Source organism: Vicugna pacos, chromosome 27 (assembly GCF_048564905.1).
Source record: "Vicugna pacos chromosome 27, VicPac4, whole genome shotgun sequence".
NCBI classification, from domain to species: Eukaryota; Metazoa; Chordata; class Mammalia; order Artiodactyla; family Camelidae; genus Vicugna; species Vicugna pacos.
The window spans coordinates 22,883,185-22,900,465 of NC_133013.1; the positions used below are offsets into that span (position 1 = coordinate 22,883,185).

Genomic DNA, 17,281 nt, shown 5'->3' on the forward strand with positions numbered 1-17,281 from the left:
GAGCTGTAACCCCTTTTATTTTCTGTTTAAAATCAAACAGAAAAAACAAACATCAATTCTGTTATACACTAACATTTCCAAAGTACATCATTTGTACAAGAGAATGACTGAAACAAAAATGTGTTTACAGAGATCCAAACATGAGTGTAAGAGCCTCACACAGCTTTCCGATGGTACTCAGGAGGGGCCACTTCATAATCGCTGGCACTAAACAAAGTTGCAGAGTTCTTTGCCAGGTATCTAAAAATGAAACGTTATTCATTACAAGTATGGAAAAAGAATCATATTTTGAACCTAATCTCTTCTCAATTATACCCAGAAGCCACACAAAGCACTTTAAAATATACTAAAACAATTGCAACCTCACAGTAAAACCATGTAATTACAACTCAGACAAATAGGGTTATTATATACCAGACAACAATGCATAAAGGAATGAAGTCCAGGGTTACTCCCTTTATTTCAAATAAGCAAAGGACAGGAGCCACCAGCATACCAAGCTAAGCACTTAATTAGACCACCTTTAAGAAACAGGTATTGTCATCCTAAAAGAGTAACATCTAATTGTTTTCTTTACCTCTATGAAATCCATCATATTACATAGATTCAGAAATTGACGGGGGGGGGTGTAGAGCACATGCTTACCATGTACGAGGTCCTGGGATTGGGTTCAATCCCCAGTACCTCCACTAACTAAACCCAGTTACCTCCCCTCACACACAAAAAAATTTTTTAAGAAGAAAAAAAAAATTAATGAGTAAATTTCAAATTTAAACTTGAAATTAACACTATAAAAATCAAAGAGACCAGTAGCAGAAATGTCAAGCAGCAGGCTTCTCTTTCATAAAGAAATTGGGGTAAAGAGAGGATATTTATTCATCACTGGTAGAGCACAGACTATAAGGCTGTTTATATTCCCACACACATGTTGGTTTTTTAATTATAAAATACATGATGCCGCTTAAGAAAATTCAACTACAGAACTACATAATGTAGAAACAGAAAACTTAAACCTTCCCTCCCAACATCACGCCCAAGAAATAACCCACTAAGTATGATCCACACTTTTCCAAAGATTGAAAATGTTTCTCCACAAATGAGAGGAATCATACCAAACTCTATTAGAATTTAATTTTTTTAGATTGACACAACATGGACACCTTTCCTGATCAGTAATTTGGGCCTACCTCAGCCATTAATAGTTTAAAATTCTTCACCATTACTTTTTTTTTAATGCAAAATACATGCTTGGAAATCTTTGTGCATTTAAGTATTTCCACAAGGTAAGTTCCCAGAACCGTAACTGTCAAAGGGTAAAAGCACATTTAAAACTTTTATATACACTGCCAAAATGACCTCCAAAAAGCTGCAGAAACCAGGACTGCCTTTTCCTCCGTTTCTTCAATCTTTTAAATCTAAGCCAATGTGATGATGTTTTAATTTTAATATTAATGATACTTTAATGGCTTTTGTACTGACCTTTCTGTAAATTTCCAATGACCTCCTTTTCATTCATCTTTTTCTTACTGAATGAGAACTTGTTTGTATAAAGATACTTTAGCATATATGTAACATGTATTCCCTTCATCTTCTAAGAGCATATTTTTATCACAGTTTAAACTTTTTACAGTCAAATGTATGAATTTCCTGTACTGAGCTTAACTTTTAAAGACCTTTCTTACTACAAAAATCATAAAAATATTACTTTACATTTTTCCTTCATTACCTTAACAGTTTTAATTTTGGATTTAAAATTTTGATTCATCTAGTTTTGGTGAATGACAGTAAGTCTGGATCTAATTCTGTTTCCTTCCAAAGACTAGCTAGACCGCTAGCTAGTTCCCATCACCATCTACTAAGTACTCCATCATTTCTTCTTGTTGATATGCGATCCTGTCATTTGTGTTATTCCCACATACCTGTACTTGTATTGTTCGCTTAACAATGTATTTACCCCTGTACCAATACCACATAATTTTAGTGGTATTATAGTATTTATAGTGTCAATCCATCAGAGTAATTTTCAGTACACTGAACTAATCCATGTTTAATTTCAAGCACATTTTTAGACTTACTTTAGGAAATCATGAAGATAATTCAGTAATAAAGCAAGGCTCTTCTCATCCAGAGGCGTATAGGCCAACATTGCTCCAATTCGTACTATTTAAACAAAAGAATTTAGTCAAAGTTACATCCGAGGTAGCGCTATAGCCATATATTTCAATTGTGTGAGCAATTGCAACCATTACTGATTCCTCTGAAGTACACCATTTTAGAAATTGACTTTAAACAGGTTTTAATGTATTAAATAAAAGTTCGGATTTGAACTGAATGTTTTTAAACATTACTTTGTTAACCCCATTCACATAAATTAGGAAAGACAAAAGGCCCAAAGGAAAAAAGTAAAATTTTGTTTTCTAAATGGCGTATTACCAAATAATCTCAGTAGATGTGGCGCTCCGTACACCTGGGACATGGGCGCGTCAGGATGATCAGCAAGGATTTCAGCATACTGTGGTCTCTCAAATTTGTAGAGTAGTTGAGTGCCCAACATTACATTGAAGTATTCCTTTATCCCTGCCACAACTTCATTAACAGCATACTCCCTGATAAATAAAAATATTTACCTTCAAAGCAGGCCATTGAAAAGAACTGAGAGATGAGGATTAGGTCAACCAACATGAGGGTAAGGGATTAAGTCAAAGGCTAAACTAATTGACAATGAACCTCTACTGAACAGGTTTTTTTTTTAAAAGAAGAGATTTAGTAAGAGCAGGAGGAATCAATTCTAAAAATAAACCAGTGGTAAGCAAACTACAGCCCTCAGGCTAAGGATGATTTTTACACTTTCAACTAGTTGTACTCTAAATGGTTATATATGTACTTACATAAAATAGATTCAATTTTACCTAGAACATTAATTTGGCTCTTTAAGAAAAAGTTTGCCAGCCAAACCCTGTGTTAAAGCAATGAAATTCTACTTTGCTAGTTTCTGATGGTACTACTTTAAGAGTACGTATTTCAGATAATTTCTTTGGCAATAATGTTTGAAATGTATGAGTATACTTCAAAGATATGTATATTCTTACTTATTATCTGTATTTCCTCGAGATTTCTTATAATTTGCATAATCCTCTAGAATGGAATCCACATTCTTCTTGGCAGGAAGATAAAAGAGCTAAGAAAACAAAAAAACACTTGAATACTAATATTGTTTTTCAATAAAAAGGTATACTGGAACTTTTAATGCAATAAAAGATCACCTAATAGTATTACAAAACAGCAAAGGAAACTGTTCACTTAAAACATGGTTAACATGGCTGAGGAACTAAGAATTTAATTTTATTTAATTTCAAAAGCCAAATGTGGCTAGTAGCTGCCATACTAGACAGCTCTAAACACTGGTAACCTGTTGAACACACTACACTATCGCTACATATGGAATGGTCCTGCACATATACCTCCGTGATATTATTAAATCATCATTTACTGTACTGTATGATGGGCCAGACCCTGTCTGAGGCACCCAAATGATCTTTTCATCCTCACATCAGTACTATGAGGTAGGGACCCATTATTCCACTAAATGTTAAAACTAAAACACAAAAAGGCCCAAGTAACTTGCCCAAACTCAGTAAGTGGTAGAATCAAGTTAAACCTAGCAGTTTAGCTCCAAAGCCAAACCAAGAAACAAACGCATTGTACAGTGTATGAAATGTCTATGAAGTTTCATAATCCTCATGCAGTCCCTATTTCCCCCCTCAATCCTGCTTGTACCATTTAAGAAATCGGTTCCTTTGTTCTCCAGAGTGCCTCATTCTGGACTTTTATGACTTTATCTTTATGATGTTTCACACATACCTCATAATGCTCCTATTTCCTGTACACTGGTAATTAGACAAAGGACCTTGATTAGACTCAGGTTCTTCTGAAGGTCACAAATATCCTGCAGGCAGTACTGTGCGCTTCCTATTACACTCCACTAGCAGTAACATATGTGATGATGTTCCATTGTTAAGGCAAGAAATACATGCTTGTTTTCATCAATTTTCAGAATGACTTCCTGCCCTAGCAACAGCCAATTCTTTTTTAAATCATTAAAAATCCACAGACTTTTATATATGTACTTTTTTATTTCATTCCCTTCCAAGTCCTTTCTGGCAATCAAATTATTCAGTCCCTCAATTAAAATACTCATACTGTCAATATTCAAATCTACACAACCTTTTCTTTAATTTTTTAAACGAGCAACAACATATACAGATTACAATCTGTGTAGCTTTCAAGTTACCTGTTTTTGTCGGGTAATTAAGTCCCAATCATCAACAAGCCATGGTTTTAGTTCTTCAGGAATCTTTACTTTAACCTCAACTCTGTTCATGAATGTTTCCTCCTAAATAGAAAAAGGGCATTAAACATCTGTCTTTTCTTGCTGAGTAACAGCTCTAAAAGAGTTTTCTAAAGGCTTTTCTGGACCTTTAGAGGCGTTGGGTACAAATTATTTACTCACACAGGCTGCTGGAATTGTCATTTCAAAAATGGTAAAGCATCATATAGCTAGCTCTGAGGAGAAAAGAATCCTGATAAGTCTATTCAGTGCCTCTTCATGTGAAGGCAAATACGCTTTAGCAAATCTTTTCTTCTGTAAATGACCACTCCAACTTGATGCTTTTTAACTTAGTATTTTTCAAATTCATTGATTTTGAATAGCTGTATCATTAACAACTAGCAAAACACAATTCTAATACATAAAACTAAATGTACTGTCTTCTTTTTTTTAATATTTTTTGAAGGGCAATTTATTTATTTAGTTTTGGGGGAGAGGGAGAGGTAATTAGGTTTATTTATTTCTTTATTTTTAGAGAGGGTACTGGGGATTGAACCTAGGGCTTTGTGTTTGCTAAGCATGCGCTCTTGTCACTTGAGCTATACCCTCCCCCACCATACTGTCTTCTAATTTGTCTTCAATAGCTTGGTAAAAATGCCTGGTTTTCAGAACATACCACTGTTTCTATGTATAACATTGCTTTATTATAACCTCAGCTTCAGAAATGTAAACTATGTCAGTTAAAACTTTAAAAATCCTATTTTTAAATTCATAACTTTGGAAATTATAAACATAATTAGAAATAAGACATTTTATTCACTTATGTATGATTTCTAAACTATTATATCCACACATATATATGTGAAACTGATAGGCTTTCCTGGTATTTTTTTGAGTTTATTAAATCATCTTGGGACACACTAAACCATTTAATGTGACCTAATTAAGTCTATTCAGTCTAATACCAAAGAAATATTGGGTCTTACACAAGAACACAGAGCTTTACAGCAAACATCTGATGAGTTGCGGGGTAAAATTTAGCAGGAACGTATCTAGAGCTACAAGTGAAATAAAAAACAATGTATACAAGTATATCCTTTATTCAAAAGGGAAATTTTTCAATTCAGTAGTTGACTACGTTACCAATGGATGCTTCTGAAGGCTCAAAGTTCTGACTATTTTATTGTGTTGTGTAACATGACAGACTAAAATTTCTAACATACTATACATTCATTAACTTAGGGAAAAACTCACGTTTTCAACAGTAGGATCTACTCGGGCCCTTTTCTTGCGAGGAGGCTGAGGTGTCTCGCTGGTACTGCCACCATCTCCATTTCCAGGTGCTATAAAAATTTGGGGGTGAGGGGAGATTTTTAGCTTAACAAATGAGAAACTCTAAATAGTCTCATGACATACTTTTGATTTTTCTCACTACATAGGTGTTACTTAAATCTACATTAAAGATAGTATTCCTACTAAAAACTTAACTTTTATGAACAACCCTACCAAACATTTAGTACATGGTAAAATTAACTATTTTACATTTATTTTTACAATATATCTTCTCAGGGCCAGTCATTAAGACTAAACAACATGAAAATAAATGCTTACAGGTTTCTCTGTGATAGAAAAAGGATCATTTAGTTCTCTACTACTACGTATCTAATTGTATAACTGCTGTGAATCATATTTGAGACCATCAACATAAGTTTGCTCTAAAACTTCGTATCTTTTAAAACTTAACAGTGAATGCAAAATGCAAATGTTACAAAGGTAGAATAATCGATTTTAACAAAAGTTAATATTCTTACTTTTCTGTTTGTTCTTTTTTGTTTTCCTGAAAGGAGGGAAGAAAAAGAAAGATAATTATTTTTAGTAAAACTGCCTCTTTAAATTCCCTTTTACCAGGGTTAAATTCATAGAGAAATACTGCCTTGTTTGGTAAGACCAGGCAGTGATCTTTTTCCCTGCTCAGACACAAGGATTTTTACTAATAGTTGGGTAAATTCACATTTCCCTCCACATGGGGAAAAATAAACCAAAAACACATCAGGAAACTTCCTTCCAGGATTATATTACTCATTTGTAAGTTTATAGCGTGTAAGTTGTAAAAATGTACTTTGTAAGAGAAGTGTTACACACACACAAAAAGCTCCAAAGGTTAAAATATTTTTCCCAACTACTTTAGTACTAGTGTTATTTGATTTTGGATTTGTATGTCTTCAGGCCAATCTCTAACTCCAGTCTCACTGATCCAAATTCAGTTTCGCTTATTTCTTCTCTAAACTATATTCTCCCCTTTACAACACCAGATACTCTCTTCTCCCATTTGTAGAACAGAGCTAATGTCTTGGTTATTATCTGCAACAGCAATTTAACTCATATCTATTTACAAACATACTGCAAAGCAGTAAATTACCAATTTTGACTTTATACATAAATTATTTCTAGACTGTAAGGAAAGCAAGTTTACAAAGCCCATGATTATGGATTATGCCAGTGGGACCGTAACAGAACTGATTATTTCTACTTTTCTACATTTTAAATACTTATAAATGCTGTTAATTACCTGTATTTACTTAATTTAGAGCTTGGAGTTTATTTGACAACTCTAATTAACTTACGTTGGCTATGAACACAAAAATCTGGCCATCTCAAAGTACAGATTTTCCCCTCCTTCTCTAAGGTTAACTTCTGTAACACAAATATTTGCTGGACACTATTTCTGGGTCAGATTAAATCATTAACTTTTACTTATACATGTCAAGAACATATGGGGACCAAGAGAAGCCAAGAGATCTTATATTCATTTCTTACCCACTCAGTCTATACCGTAAAGTAAAAAAAAAAACAAAACTGACAACTGATCTCAACTCTAAAGATCTATAAACTATACTTCAATGAAACCCAGTGGTAAAGATTTGCTTCAAACTTCTTGCTTTGTATTAAATGAACATGCAATCTAGTTTCTCAAAGTATGCAACAGATTTCGTACAACAGACTGATGCTTTGTCTTCCTATTTCTAAGCTTTATGACTGTTATAATCAAAATATAAGCTGTCTGATGCAACTTACTTGAAAGAATAACTGAAGTCCTAAGTCATTCTTGAGAAGTCATTTCACTAAATAATGAACCACCAAAGAAAACCTTTGAAGCCAAAGTGCTTACAAAATTCAGATGTATTTGCTAGTTTAGAAAGCAGAAACCCCCAACCTTAAGGACCTAGATGTCAACTAAAAGGTATATCTGGTTCTTATGATACACTCTAGCCTGATGCATTTATATTTATGTATATTCAGAGAAAGCTAAAGAACAATTACCAAACACTAAAGATCATGTAGGGTATAAAACTAAAAATTAAACATTCAAAATCGTTTTGAAATCAAAAGTTTAAAAAAAAGATTTAATTACCGTTTTTTAATCTGAGTCTACCAGAGCAAAATTGTATGATGCCTTCTTAAGCACTCAGATTATGACCTTATCAAAATGCTATTTTCCCATTAAAAGGATGGCTCCTGGAGAAACATTAAGTTCCACTGTCTCAGGGCAGAAAATGTACAAGGTAATCCTAGAACATTCTGTCCTATCTACTGAGAGAAAAGAAGATCCAAGACTCAAGATATCTTAAAAGACTCATGAACCAATTAATCTGAAGTGGTCCCCCTTGTCCAAGGACAGGAAACTTGAGTTTTAAAGCTTTACCTCATATACTTACTCAGCCATTGTTCCTGTAGTCAAAACTATGCAACTCTATAAATTCAAATGTTTTTGAACTCAGATACAAATAATTTTTAGGCCTACTACTTTCTAAATTCATTTTCTATACGAACTTTTTAGCACAATGATAAAGAATTAACAATAAAGCGAAATACAGCTTTACTGACAAAAATCCATTTTTTCCATACAATGAAAAAGTTGCTGGCTTTTAAGATTCAGCTACTCTAGGGGGGTTATAGCTCAGTGGCAGAGTGTGTGCTTAGCATGCAAGAGATCCTGGGTTTAATCTCCAGTACCCCCATTAAAAAATAAATAACTCTAATTACCCACCCCCCAAAAAGATTCAATTACTCTTAAATCCTTTCAAATTCTACTATATAATAGTTTTCCAAACAACTAACTCACGGGAGTGTGTTACTACTTATTAACAAAAGCTATGAGCCAACCTTAAATAGTAATCCTTGCCAAATCAATTATGTTCTCACCAAAAAGGTAAAACTTCAAACATTTCAAAATGCATAATTATCTTCGTAACTATCACCTAAGTTTTAGGTAGTAAAATCAAACTAGTTAAGTCTAAAAGCAATACAACTTGGTTTCAAGGAAAAACATACTTCTCTTAAATAAACCCTATTTTAGAGCATGTTATTTTCGATCCTCTGACAAGCACATAACCACTCATTAAAACTATGTCCTTAAAATATTCAAGTGGAAAGAAAAAATGATATTTTAATAAAAGTTATGATTCTTTATGCTTTCTTTTATCAAGTTACCATTCTACACTGGTTTTCAGATACATAAACTTATTACATCAATGTATGTATATGACTTCCACACACAGGCTTATTACCAAGGTGTTCTAAATCTTTAGAGTTAACAAGGAATGGTTTTCTTTTTCTTAGGGGGTGATCTGAAATCTTAAATGTCTCACGTATTTTTACTATGGATTTCAAGAGGGGAATTAAAATTAACATATACGTTAATATTATTGGAAGAGCAATTTGTAAAAACCTCAAAAATCTCAAAACTTATGCCCCAATAATTCAATACTATGCTTGTAAAAGAAAACACATTACGTGCATATTTACACATACAACTTAAAAATAAAACAAGGGTTGTGAATATACTTACTGCCACTGAATTATACACTTAAAAATAAGTGGTAAATTTCATGTTATGTATGTTTTACCACAGTAAGGGGGGAGGGTAAGAAAACCTGCTAAGGAAAATTACAGAATCAATATGTAATTGATACGTATTTTCAACAACCCAACACTAACGGGATTCTCACTGGCCATTTTCAAATTACGACATTCCAGTTTCATTTTCAATAAAGCCTAATACAAGATAGTGGATATTAAGTTTGAATTTCACAAATAGTATGCAAAATTACAACAAAGATATGAATTTCTTACACTTCAACATTTTTCTGTTGCAGACCAGATGTCTTCTTTCCAGGGGCAGCCCCTCTCATCTTCCCCTCTGCATACTGCTCCCTTCAAAAATAATGTTAATAAAATCATCATAAAATGAGTATTTATGTGGAAAAATAAATTGTAATAGCTTGATTTCCTTTTTAAGTTTATATTCAAATTGAAGTCCCAAACCTATTTATATTCTGGTACAAAGTTTTAACAAGTTGGACAAAGATAATGTATCTAAAAAAAATCAATTAAAGAAAAGATGTACCTTAAAAAGAGCCCAGGAGATAAGAACATAACAATGAATTTGCAACTACTGAAATTCTAACAACATCTTGCTTTGTTTTCTACCCATCTCTAAGGACACGCTCAAAAAATGACACGTATGCTACTTCCTTTCCCCAAAAAGGACTTCTCTTATCACCCAAAGTCAAAAGCCAAAACACAGTAGCTGACAGGTACCAAAAATCATTTTATAGGACAGAAAGCCCATGATTTCCATTGTGGATTCCATTTCCAAAAATTGACTTCCAAACATTTCTCCTCATATTCAATATGTTGCAAAACAAACTTACTGATTGGCTTTTTGAAGTTCTCGTTGTTTCTGCAGATTGGTGTCCACGTATTTGAGTACTCTGCTTTCTGGAACCCATTCATCCCAACTGAAAAGGAGAAAAGTTAAAATATCATTCAAACATACTGTATTACTATTAAGACTCTGTCCTCCAATTATTTTTTCAGAGATCCAAGAGGCAAGACTTTTGACTGCTCTGAACTAATTTGATAAACTGGCATTACAAATCCATTCTCAACTAAAATGAAAATATAGTGAAAATATGTTCTATAAAAAGGTAATAAACATATTCTCAAAAGCAGCATTCTAAATCATAACTGCCAGAGTCCAAAAAGCAGATTATTAAATCATTAATTTTTTATTTTATTATTTTTAATTGAAGTATAGCCAGTTTACAATGTTAATTTCTGGTGTACAGCTTAGTGTTCCAGTCATCCATATACATATATATACTCATTTTCATACTCTTTTTCATTATAGGTTACTACAAGATACTGAATATAGTTGCCTGTACTATCTGTATAAACTTGTCTTCATTTTGTTTTGTAAAATGGCAAGAGTATGGCATTTAACATAAAATATCCCAAGCAAGTATCCTTACAGAATAAAGCCACCTAAAAGATTTTTAATTTCCAAAAAATGAGGCACAGGAGTCCATAAGCTTAATTCTTAAAGACCTAACACTAATTAGCTGGTTAACTGTGTTATAAAGTTATAGAACTCTCCGTGACTTAGTTTCATTATCTGTAAAATGGCAGTAATAATACCTATGTCATAGGATTGTTATGAAAATTAAGTAATACATGTAAAACACTTGAGAGTTCAACACACAAAAAATGAACACTCAAAGTGTGTCAGAAATATATTAGGAGGTCCACAATACTCAAATACCATCTAGATCAACTCAACTGAGGCTGCAAATTAAAGTGCTGTAATGGTCATTAGACTGTATCACCCTAAACCTTCACTCATTCACAAATGAATACACCAACTTTCAAGGCATAACCAAAGAAATAGCTTTCTAAACATCAAAAGGTAGAACCAAACACTCTTAAAATATCTGCTTTCTGGCACTTAGAAAAGCTCCTTCAAAACAAGATTTCTGATGTTGTTTTCCAAAGGGGAAGACAAAGGTAGGGTCTTTCTCAGGGAATGCTTAATTTTTCATGCAAAGTGATTCTTTTCTCCTGCTGATGGAGCTCCTTTAGTGACACAATTAAATGTATCCTCAAAGTTTTTTATTTAATAATTTTCCACCTCTGACCTCTTACATAAGATAGCCAAAAGAATAAATAATAGAAAACATCCTTCAACATGATTTCCTAGAGAAAACTTTAAAACATGCATTTACCTAGAGGTCAGGAGGGGGTGGTGTACTGAGGGAGCTCCTTCAGGAACAGGAAAAAGGGCTACAATATCCTCACGTGTCTTCAAAGTTTTTTCAGAGCGCCTGGGCCTCACAGCACTTCTGATACAGACAGCATAGTACAAAGTAATCTCAGTAACTAGGTGTAGAATTTGGCTTAAGCTTTATTTAGATTTATTTACAAATGGAATATTTAAATGTCTGTGTCAACAAATTCCAATAAGGTTTTTGAAAATTTAGAAGTATCTTATTATCTACTGCCCTTTTGGAAAAAAAAATATATATAGTATTTACTGAAGTTGAAGAAAATTCCGGTTTGGAGATGGGCTTTTGTATGAAGTATAAAAGTATAGTATCCTATAAACCATTTTCAAAATGAGGATCTTATTTTTATTTTCGTATCTATTTACATCTGTTCCAATTCTCTCTTAATTAAAGGGAGCCAGCAAAGCTTCACTTACCACAAAATTCCATTTCAGAACATTGTAAATTCCTTCCCCTTGGTATAAAATTAATCTAAATAAGGACTTTGATCTAAACACCATATCAATTCCAGTTTCTTTTTCATATCAGGAGCTTAAAACCCATGCTGAACCACAGGAACATATTTTGCTCTAAGGAACATCACTATTAGGATAGTAACTGAAGGATAAACATTCAGAAATTTTTATATATAGGTCAAACAAAGAATTTAATAATTATCTAAAGAAAGCTTGTCATTAACTCCCACAGTCACAATGATCCATGGCACTATTTATACAACACTAAATAAAAACGTAACACACTTCCTGGGTATTTGAATAACTCCTCCACCTTTCAGAACGGGTTTATTTAAAGGCTTCTCTAAATAGTAAAGATGATTTTTTTCAAAATTGCATGTATTTATCTATATACCATATCAAGTACAAAAAAACACATCCTTGTTAATACATCTACAAAGATACTAATAAAGATTTCCAATATGTAGTACAATTTTTTATTTCTTTTCCCAAGGAGTAATAGATACAATAAGGCAAAAAACCAAAGCAAAAAAAACTTATGCACCCTATCATTCGTTACTAGATAATACAACAAAGGAAAAAAGTTTATTTTCAAGCAGTACTATCAGAAAATACAAACATTTTATATAAATGTATTTCCACAAGTTCTTATAAGCTACAAATGCCACTTAAAACCATTAAACAGTTAAGAACAAAAGCTGTGTTCACAGCTAAGATGAAATCCTAAAACAATTATTTATAAGTGTACGTGGGGTGGAGGACAGACTTATCCCATAAATTTGCTATTTGCTTAAATTTCCTGTATAGATTTAAACTTTCTTATACATGATATGCATAAAATAAGATACCCACTTCCTATAGAGAATCAAGATTCTCATTATATCTTAATATATACTCTTTATCTGATATTAATCGAATTATCAGTATGTATAACATAAACCTAATAATGAAAGTCTTTAACATTTTTTTAATAAGGAAGAAAAAACTCTAACACACACTGCAATCTAGAAGATAAACTTTCCTGGATACCAGAATCAATTCAGCATTAATCCTAAAATCCCATTTAAAACCATGGACAAGTCTGCTTTTATAAGATCAAAAATTGAAAAGCCCATGGGGTCATTTTGAGTTACTGTATTACCTACCAATCATTACTAGAAATATTTTAAATATTATTAACGGGTGGGGGGGGGGGGGTCGCAAGGTGCCACAAAGGGTTTTTACAAACTTTAGCCCTCTACCTTTCTACAATTATACTAATGAAAGGAAAGATAATATCTGATTTCTTCTTAGCTAAAACAATTTCATGAAAAAAAATTCTAACTAATAAAACTGGGCTGGTCACCTGGCTAGGGGACTGTACAAAAGACAACCAAGGTAACAAGGTCAGTAAACATTAAGGAAAAAACCTCCTTCCAAAGCATGAGTACTCAACAAATCAGATGGCACTGTTCACATGAAGAGGCAGGTACCAGAGAATGGCTCAGGTTAACACAAAGCTTTAAAAGCTGCTAGAAAACCACTCTTAAAGAACTACACTTTCTGGCAGTGCTATCTTTGAAGGACAAAACACCATTAACAAAAGTAATTAAGAATCTGTCAAAATAAAAATTATAGGCTATTAAATTACAAGAACCAAAAATTAGTAAGGTGTCAGATGTGGTACTTATGGGCTCCAAGGAAAAAGACCCATCACTGATCTCCACTGGCTGGATATTCTAGAATGTGTTCAATCTATAACCATCGTCCATTCCCAGCAACATCAAATACATCACTACTTAAAAAAAAAAAGTTTAACTCTTTGGGGTTAAAAATTAGGTTCTGTAATTAAATTTCTGTACCTGCGTTAAACCATATGGTAAAAAGTGAACCACATGAATTCACTTTGTAAGCATTTAATTACGTTTCCAAAGTTCAAACATGAGTTGGCCTATACTTCTAAATCAGGCAATCTTTTATCTTTTTCCTTTTTCTAGGTAGAAACGCCCAACCAGCTTTGGGTATGACTGCTTGAAACAATGCAGGTAGTTACTAAGTTTGTGTTAAGGCAAAATACTCAAACTGTCCTAAAACGTACCAAAACCAGGAAACAGCTGGTCTGACTGATGATTAGACACTATACCAGAACACAAGAAATACTCCAAAAACAAAAAATCAAATCGCTGTGCACTCTAATTTCTGCTATATTTTCATTATACTACAAATGGTTCCCCCTTCCTTCAATATATATTACATTAAAACTGTACAAAAATTAAGAAGCATATGCTTGTCAGTCTATGACACAAAGCTACCCTATTAATACAAAAACTGCTTTTAAATCTAATACTCACTTTTTATTCCAACCACTGTAATGTATAAAATATTTCACTTGTTTATCCTTTATGGCAACCTTTACACACTGAAATGAAAAGAAAAAAATTTTAGAAATACTGAAGGAAAAAAAGACTAGCTGGGTAATTCAGAAGTAGCCAAGCTTTTAAAGACATGCTCTACATTTAAGAACCATAAGCATAAAAGGCCACCTGAAACCTTCAGATCAATGAGCTAGATAAGCTATCCAACAACAGCTAATGAAAGCTGTATTTGTGCTTCCTCAGAGTCCAACTAGTTAAAAGCTTTATTTCAAAAACAAATTCAGCTGAAGAAAAATACTTATACCATATTATTTTAAAATTTCATTGGTTTATGTAAGGCAGTAAGCTGTTTTGCTACAGATTATCACCAACTAGCAAAGCGACAGATTAAAAAAAAACATTTTGTGTTCTTAAATCCAACCAAATTATACTGAATATACCATTAAGACATATGTACATACATAGTTCCTGAGCATCTCCATGAATCCAAATTGTTATTTTAGAACTTTAAAAACATATACCTACTATGCATTTAAACAAGTAAAAAGTAGTGAAAATGGTTTAGTCACACTGACACTTTACAACTGTTAAGACTATTTTCACAGACACATATAAACTATTCACCAAGAACATATGTAGAAACTGCTTTTAACTAATTAATACTGTTTAGTATACCATGTTCATTTTTTAAAAAACTACCTTTTAAAAAATTAGACACATCTTAAATATTTGTGCTAAAAGTTACCAGAAACAAAATACTAAAAACATTTTCGACTTTAGAAAGCATTATTCTACTTATCTTTTCACTTTTAGCCAATCAGTGTTTATAACCTGAGCACAACACTGATACAGAGGAAAAGGAACGCCCCAGGATTCAAACTCTGGCAAACAATGCAACAAATAAAAGTTAAATGTACTCATTTTAAATGTTAGCTTTTATCTTCAGCGTTAATATAGTTGGCTCAGTGCTTACTTAGCATGTTTTATTTGTAAGTAAAATGACTTTGGCAGTATTTTCTCACAAGTCATTAACTACACAATGCTATTTTGCTCCCATAAACAGAATTCTGTATTTCCCCCTCAGATGCTCTTTCCAACTACTGGACTTAGCAGGTCAGTTAAGATGAATGGCAAGATACCAATGCTTTATGTGACCCACTAAGCAAGCAGTAAGACACCCAAAAACAGAAGAGGAGGAAGTATGAATCTATGAAAATCTATGAATAAGGTAGCCCTCTTACTAAAGAAACCAACCACTGAAATTTGGTATCAAAAAGTCAGATCTAACCAGTAGTTTTGGCTAACTTTTCAAAAGAAAATGGGTTCATACCTTTGCTTCATATAGAAGAGGCCCATGAAAGCACAGCACTCGCTCACCTGTAAAAATTAAAAAATTTAAAGTACTGGGTTAACTGTGATCTCTCTTCATATATAAGAATATTCACATCTGAGAAAGCCATCACACTTGTACTATTTGTACTTTTGTAATTTCTCAAAAAATTAGGTTAAGTGGGTAAGGATCAATCAACACTTCAGCTCAAACTTCAACAAAAACACCTAGGTAACTGACATAAACAAAGAAAACCAATTTATTAGGATGTCAATCTATTTACATCACCACCACCTGCTAAGCAAATAAAATCTATGGCTAGCTACTGGCAGGGTTGTTTTGTTTTGCAGTGTATTTTGGGGAATTTAAAGAAAATTTAAGCTTAGGACCTTATGCTCTGTTATCTCTCTCTTCTTCCAGCCCTTTTACTGATTAAACTAATTAAAATATTCTAAATACATGAAAACTTCGAAGTGCATCAGAGATGCCTGGATATTTTTTAAGGTCCCACTATGTTTATGCCTTCTGTGTTCAATGATGTTCTGAGTGTTAAACTGCTTCAACGAACAAAATATGGAACTTACACTCTGTGTTGAACCTACCATTAAGACTTACAGGATTAAATAAAATGCTTGCTCATTAGACAAATCAGGCAGGCAATTTCAGGCAGTACCTCAAAATATCATTTGATTGTAGAAGAAATAGTATTTCTCAAATGTTATTTTAGGTCCTTTTAGGTTTCAACAGATTCAGAGGTAACAAAAGTGCCAACACAGTCAGCTCCTTTAGTTCTAAAATTAAATTAAAATAAGCCTACTAGCTCAATTCTGAAGAAACTATACAGAGCAGTATGGGTGACACTGATATGTAACAAAATGGTTTTGCACAATTTACTGGATTTCATATAACTATCTTCATAAGCAGTATGACAAATGATTGATGAGCTATCTGGGAAGGTCACAGGGAGGGGCCCAAACTGAGAGAAACAACTGGTATAAAAGCATAGAAGAAACATGATATAAATTCTTGTGCAGTGGTCCCTTCTGAGGAACCACTGCCAAAGGATGCTTGGCCTATGCAGAACTTAAAAGTGGAGACTAGAAACAGAGACGGAAGACTTCTTCCAAAAGACAGGGATAAGAGCAGAAATACTTGTGAACCAAAAGCAGTCAGAGAGCTCAGCCAAAGTATGAACAATTTAAACTGCCCTCCAGTATGGTGGGAGCATTAACCAGAACAGGAAATTGAGGAAGGCTTTTTCAGATCAATTTTGGAATGTTACAGTGGCTCTAGGACATCCAAACTGGAGCCATCTAGTAAGCAGTTGAGTACCACTCTGGGTAAGAATAAGACCAGGGGGATATAAAGCATAGGGCTAATAAATAGCACCAAAAACCAGCGGGGATTGGGGGGAGGTACAGCTCAGTGGTAGAGGGCAAACTTAGCATCCACGAGGTCCTGGGTTCAATCTCCAATACCTTCATTAAAAAAAAAAAACAAAAAACCTAATTACTCCCCCAAAAAACAAAATAAAAAAGCAAAAACAAAAAAGCACCAAAAATCAGACCTGTGTCTCCTAATTTAACTCTCCAGGTTCTGTTTAAAAGCACCCTGAAAATGGCCTTATTCACCCCGTCCTTTTGGCTGCTGCCACCAAAGACAACTGCACTGAGGCTAAGGCCCTTATGACC

At 33.4% G+C, this 17,281-nt stretch overlaps 1 protein-coding gene across 2 annotated transcripts in view; it reads right to left on the bottom strand.

The window, feature by feature from the left end:
- MORF4L1 (mortality factor 4 like 1) overlaps nucleotides 1-17,281 on the bottom strand; it is a 20,183-nt gene continuing 2,902 nt past the window's right edge. Inside the window, exons 2-13 of one of the 2 annotated variants that reach the window (XM_031691759.2) lie at nucleotides 15,591-15,637; nucleotides 14,237-14,304; nucleotides 11,392-11,508; nucleotides 10,042-10,128; nucleotides 9,461-9,541; nucleotides 6,139-6,164; nucleotides 5,582-5,670; nucleotides 4,292-4,393; nucleotides 3,090-3,178; nucleotides 2,434-2,606; nucleotides 2,076-2,160; nucleotides 1-240 (exon numbers count right to left, since the gene is read on the bottom strand). In XM_031691759.2, coding sequence (XP_031547619.1) covers nucleotides 156-240; nucleotides 2,076-2,160; nucleotides 2,434-2,606; nucleotides 3,090-3,178; nucleotides 4,292-4,393; nucleotides 5,582-5,670; nucleotides 6,139-6,164; nucleotides 9,461-9,541; nucleotides 10,042-10,128; nucleotides 11,392-11,508; nucleotides 14,237-14,304; nucleotides 15,591-15,637 — 1,049 coding nt within the window. In that variant the 3' untranslated portion in view covers nucleotides 1-155. The remainder of the gene's footprint in view (nucleotides 241-2,075; nucleotides 2,161-2,433; nucleotides 2,607-3,089; nucleotides 3,179-4,291; nucleotides 4,394-5,581; nucleotides 5,671-6,138; nucleotides 6,165-9,460; nucleotides 9,542-10,041; nucleotides 10,129-11,391; nucleotides 11,509-14,236; nucleotides 14,305-15,590; nucleotides 15,638-17,281) is intronic. The other variant, XM_031691760.2, reaches the window with a different exon arrangement.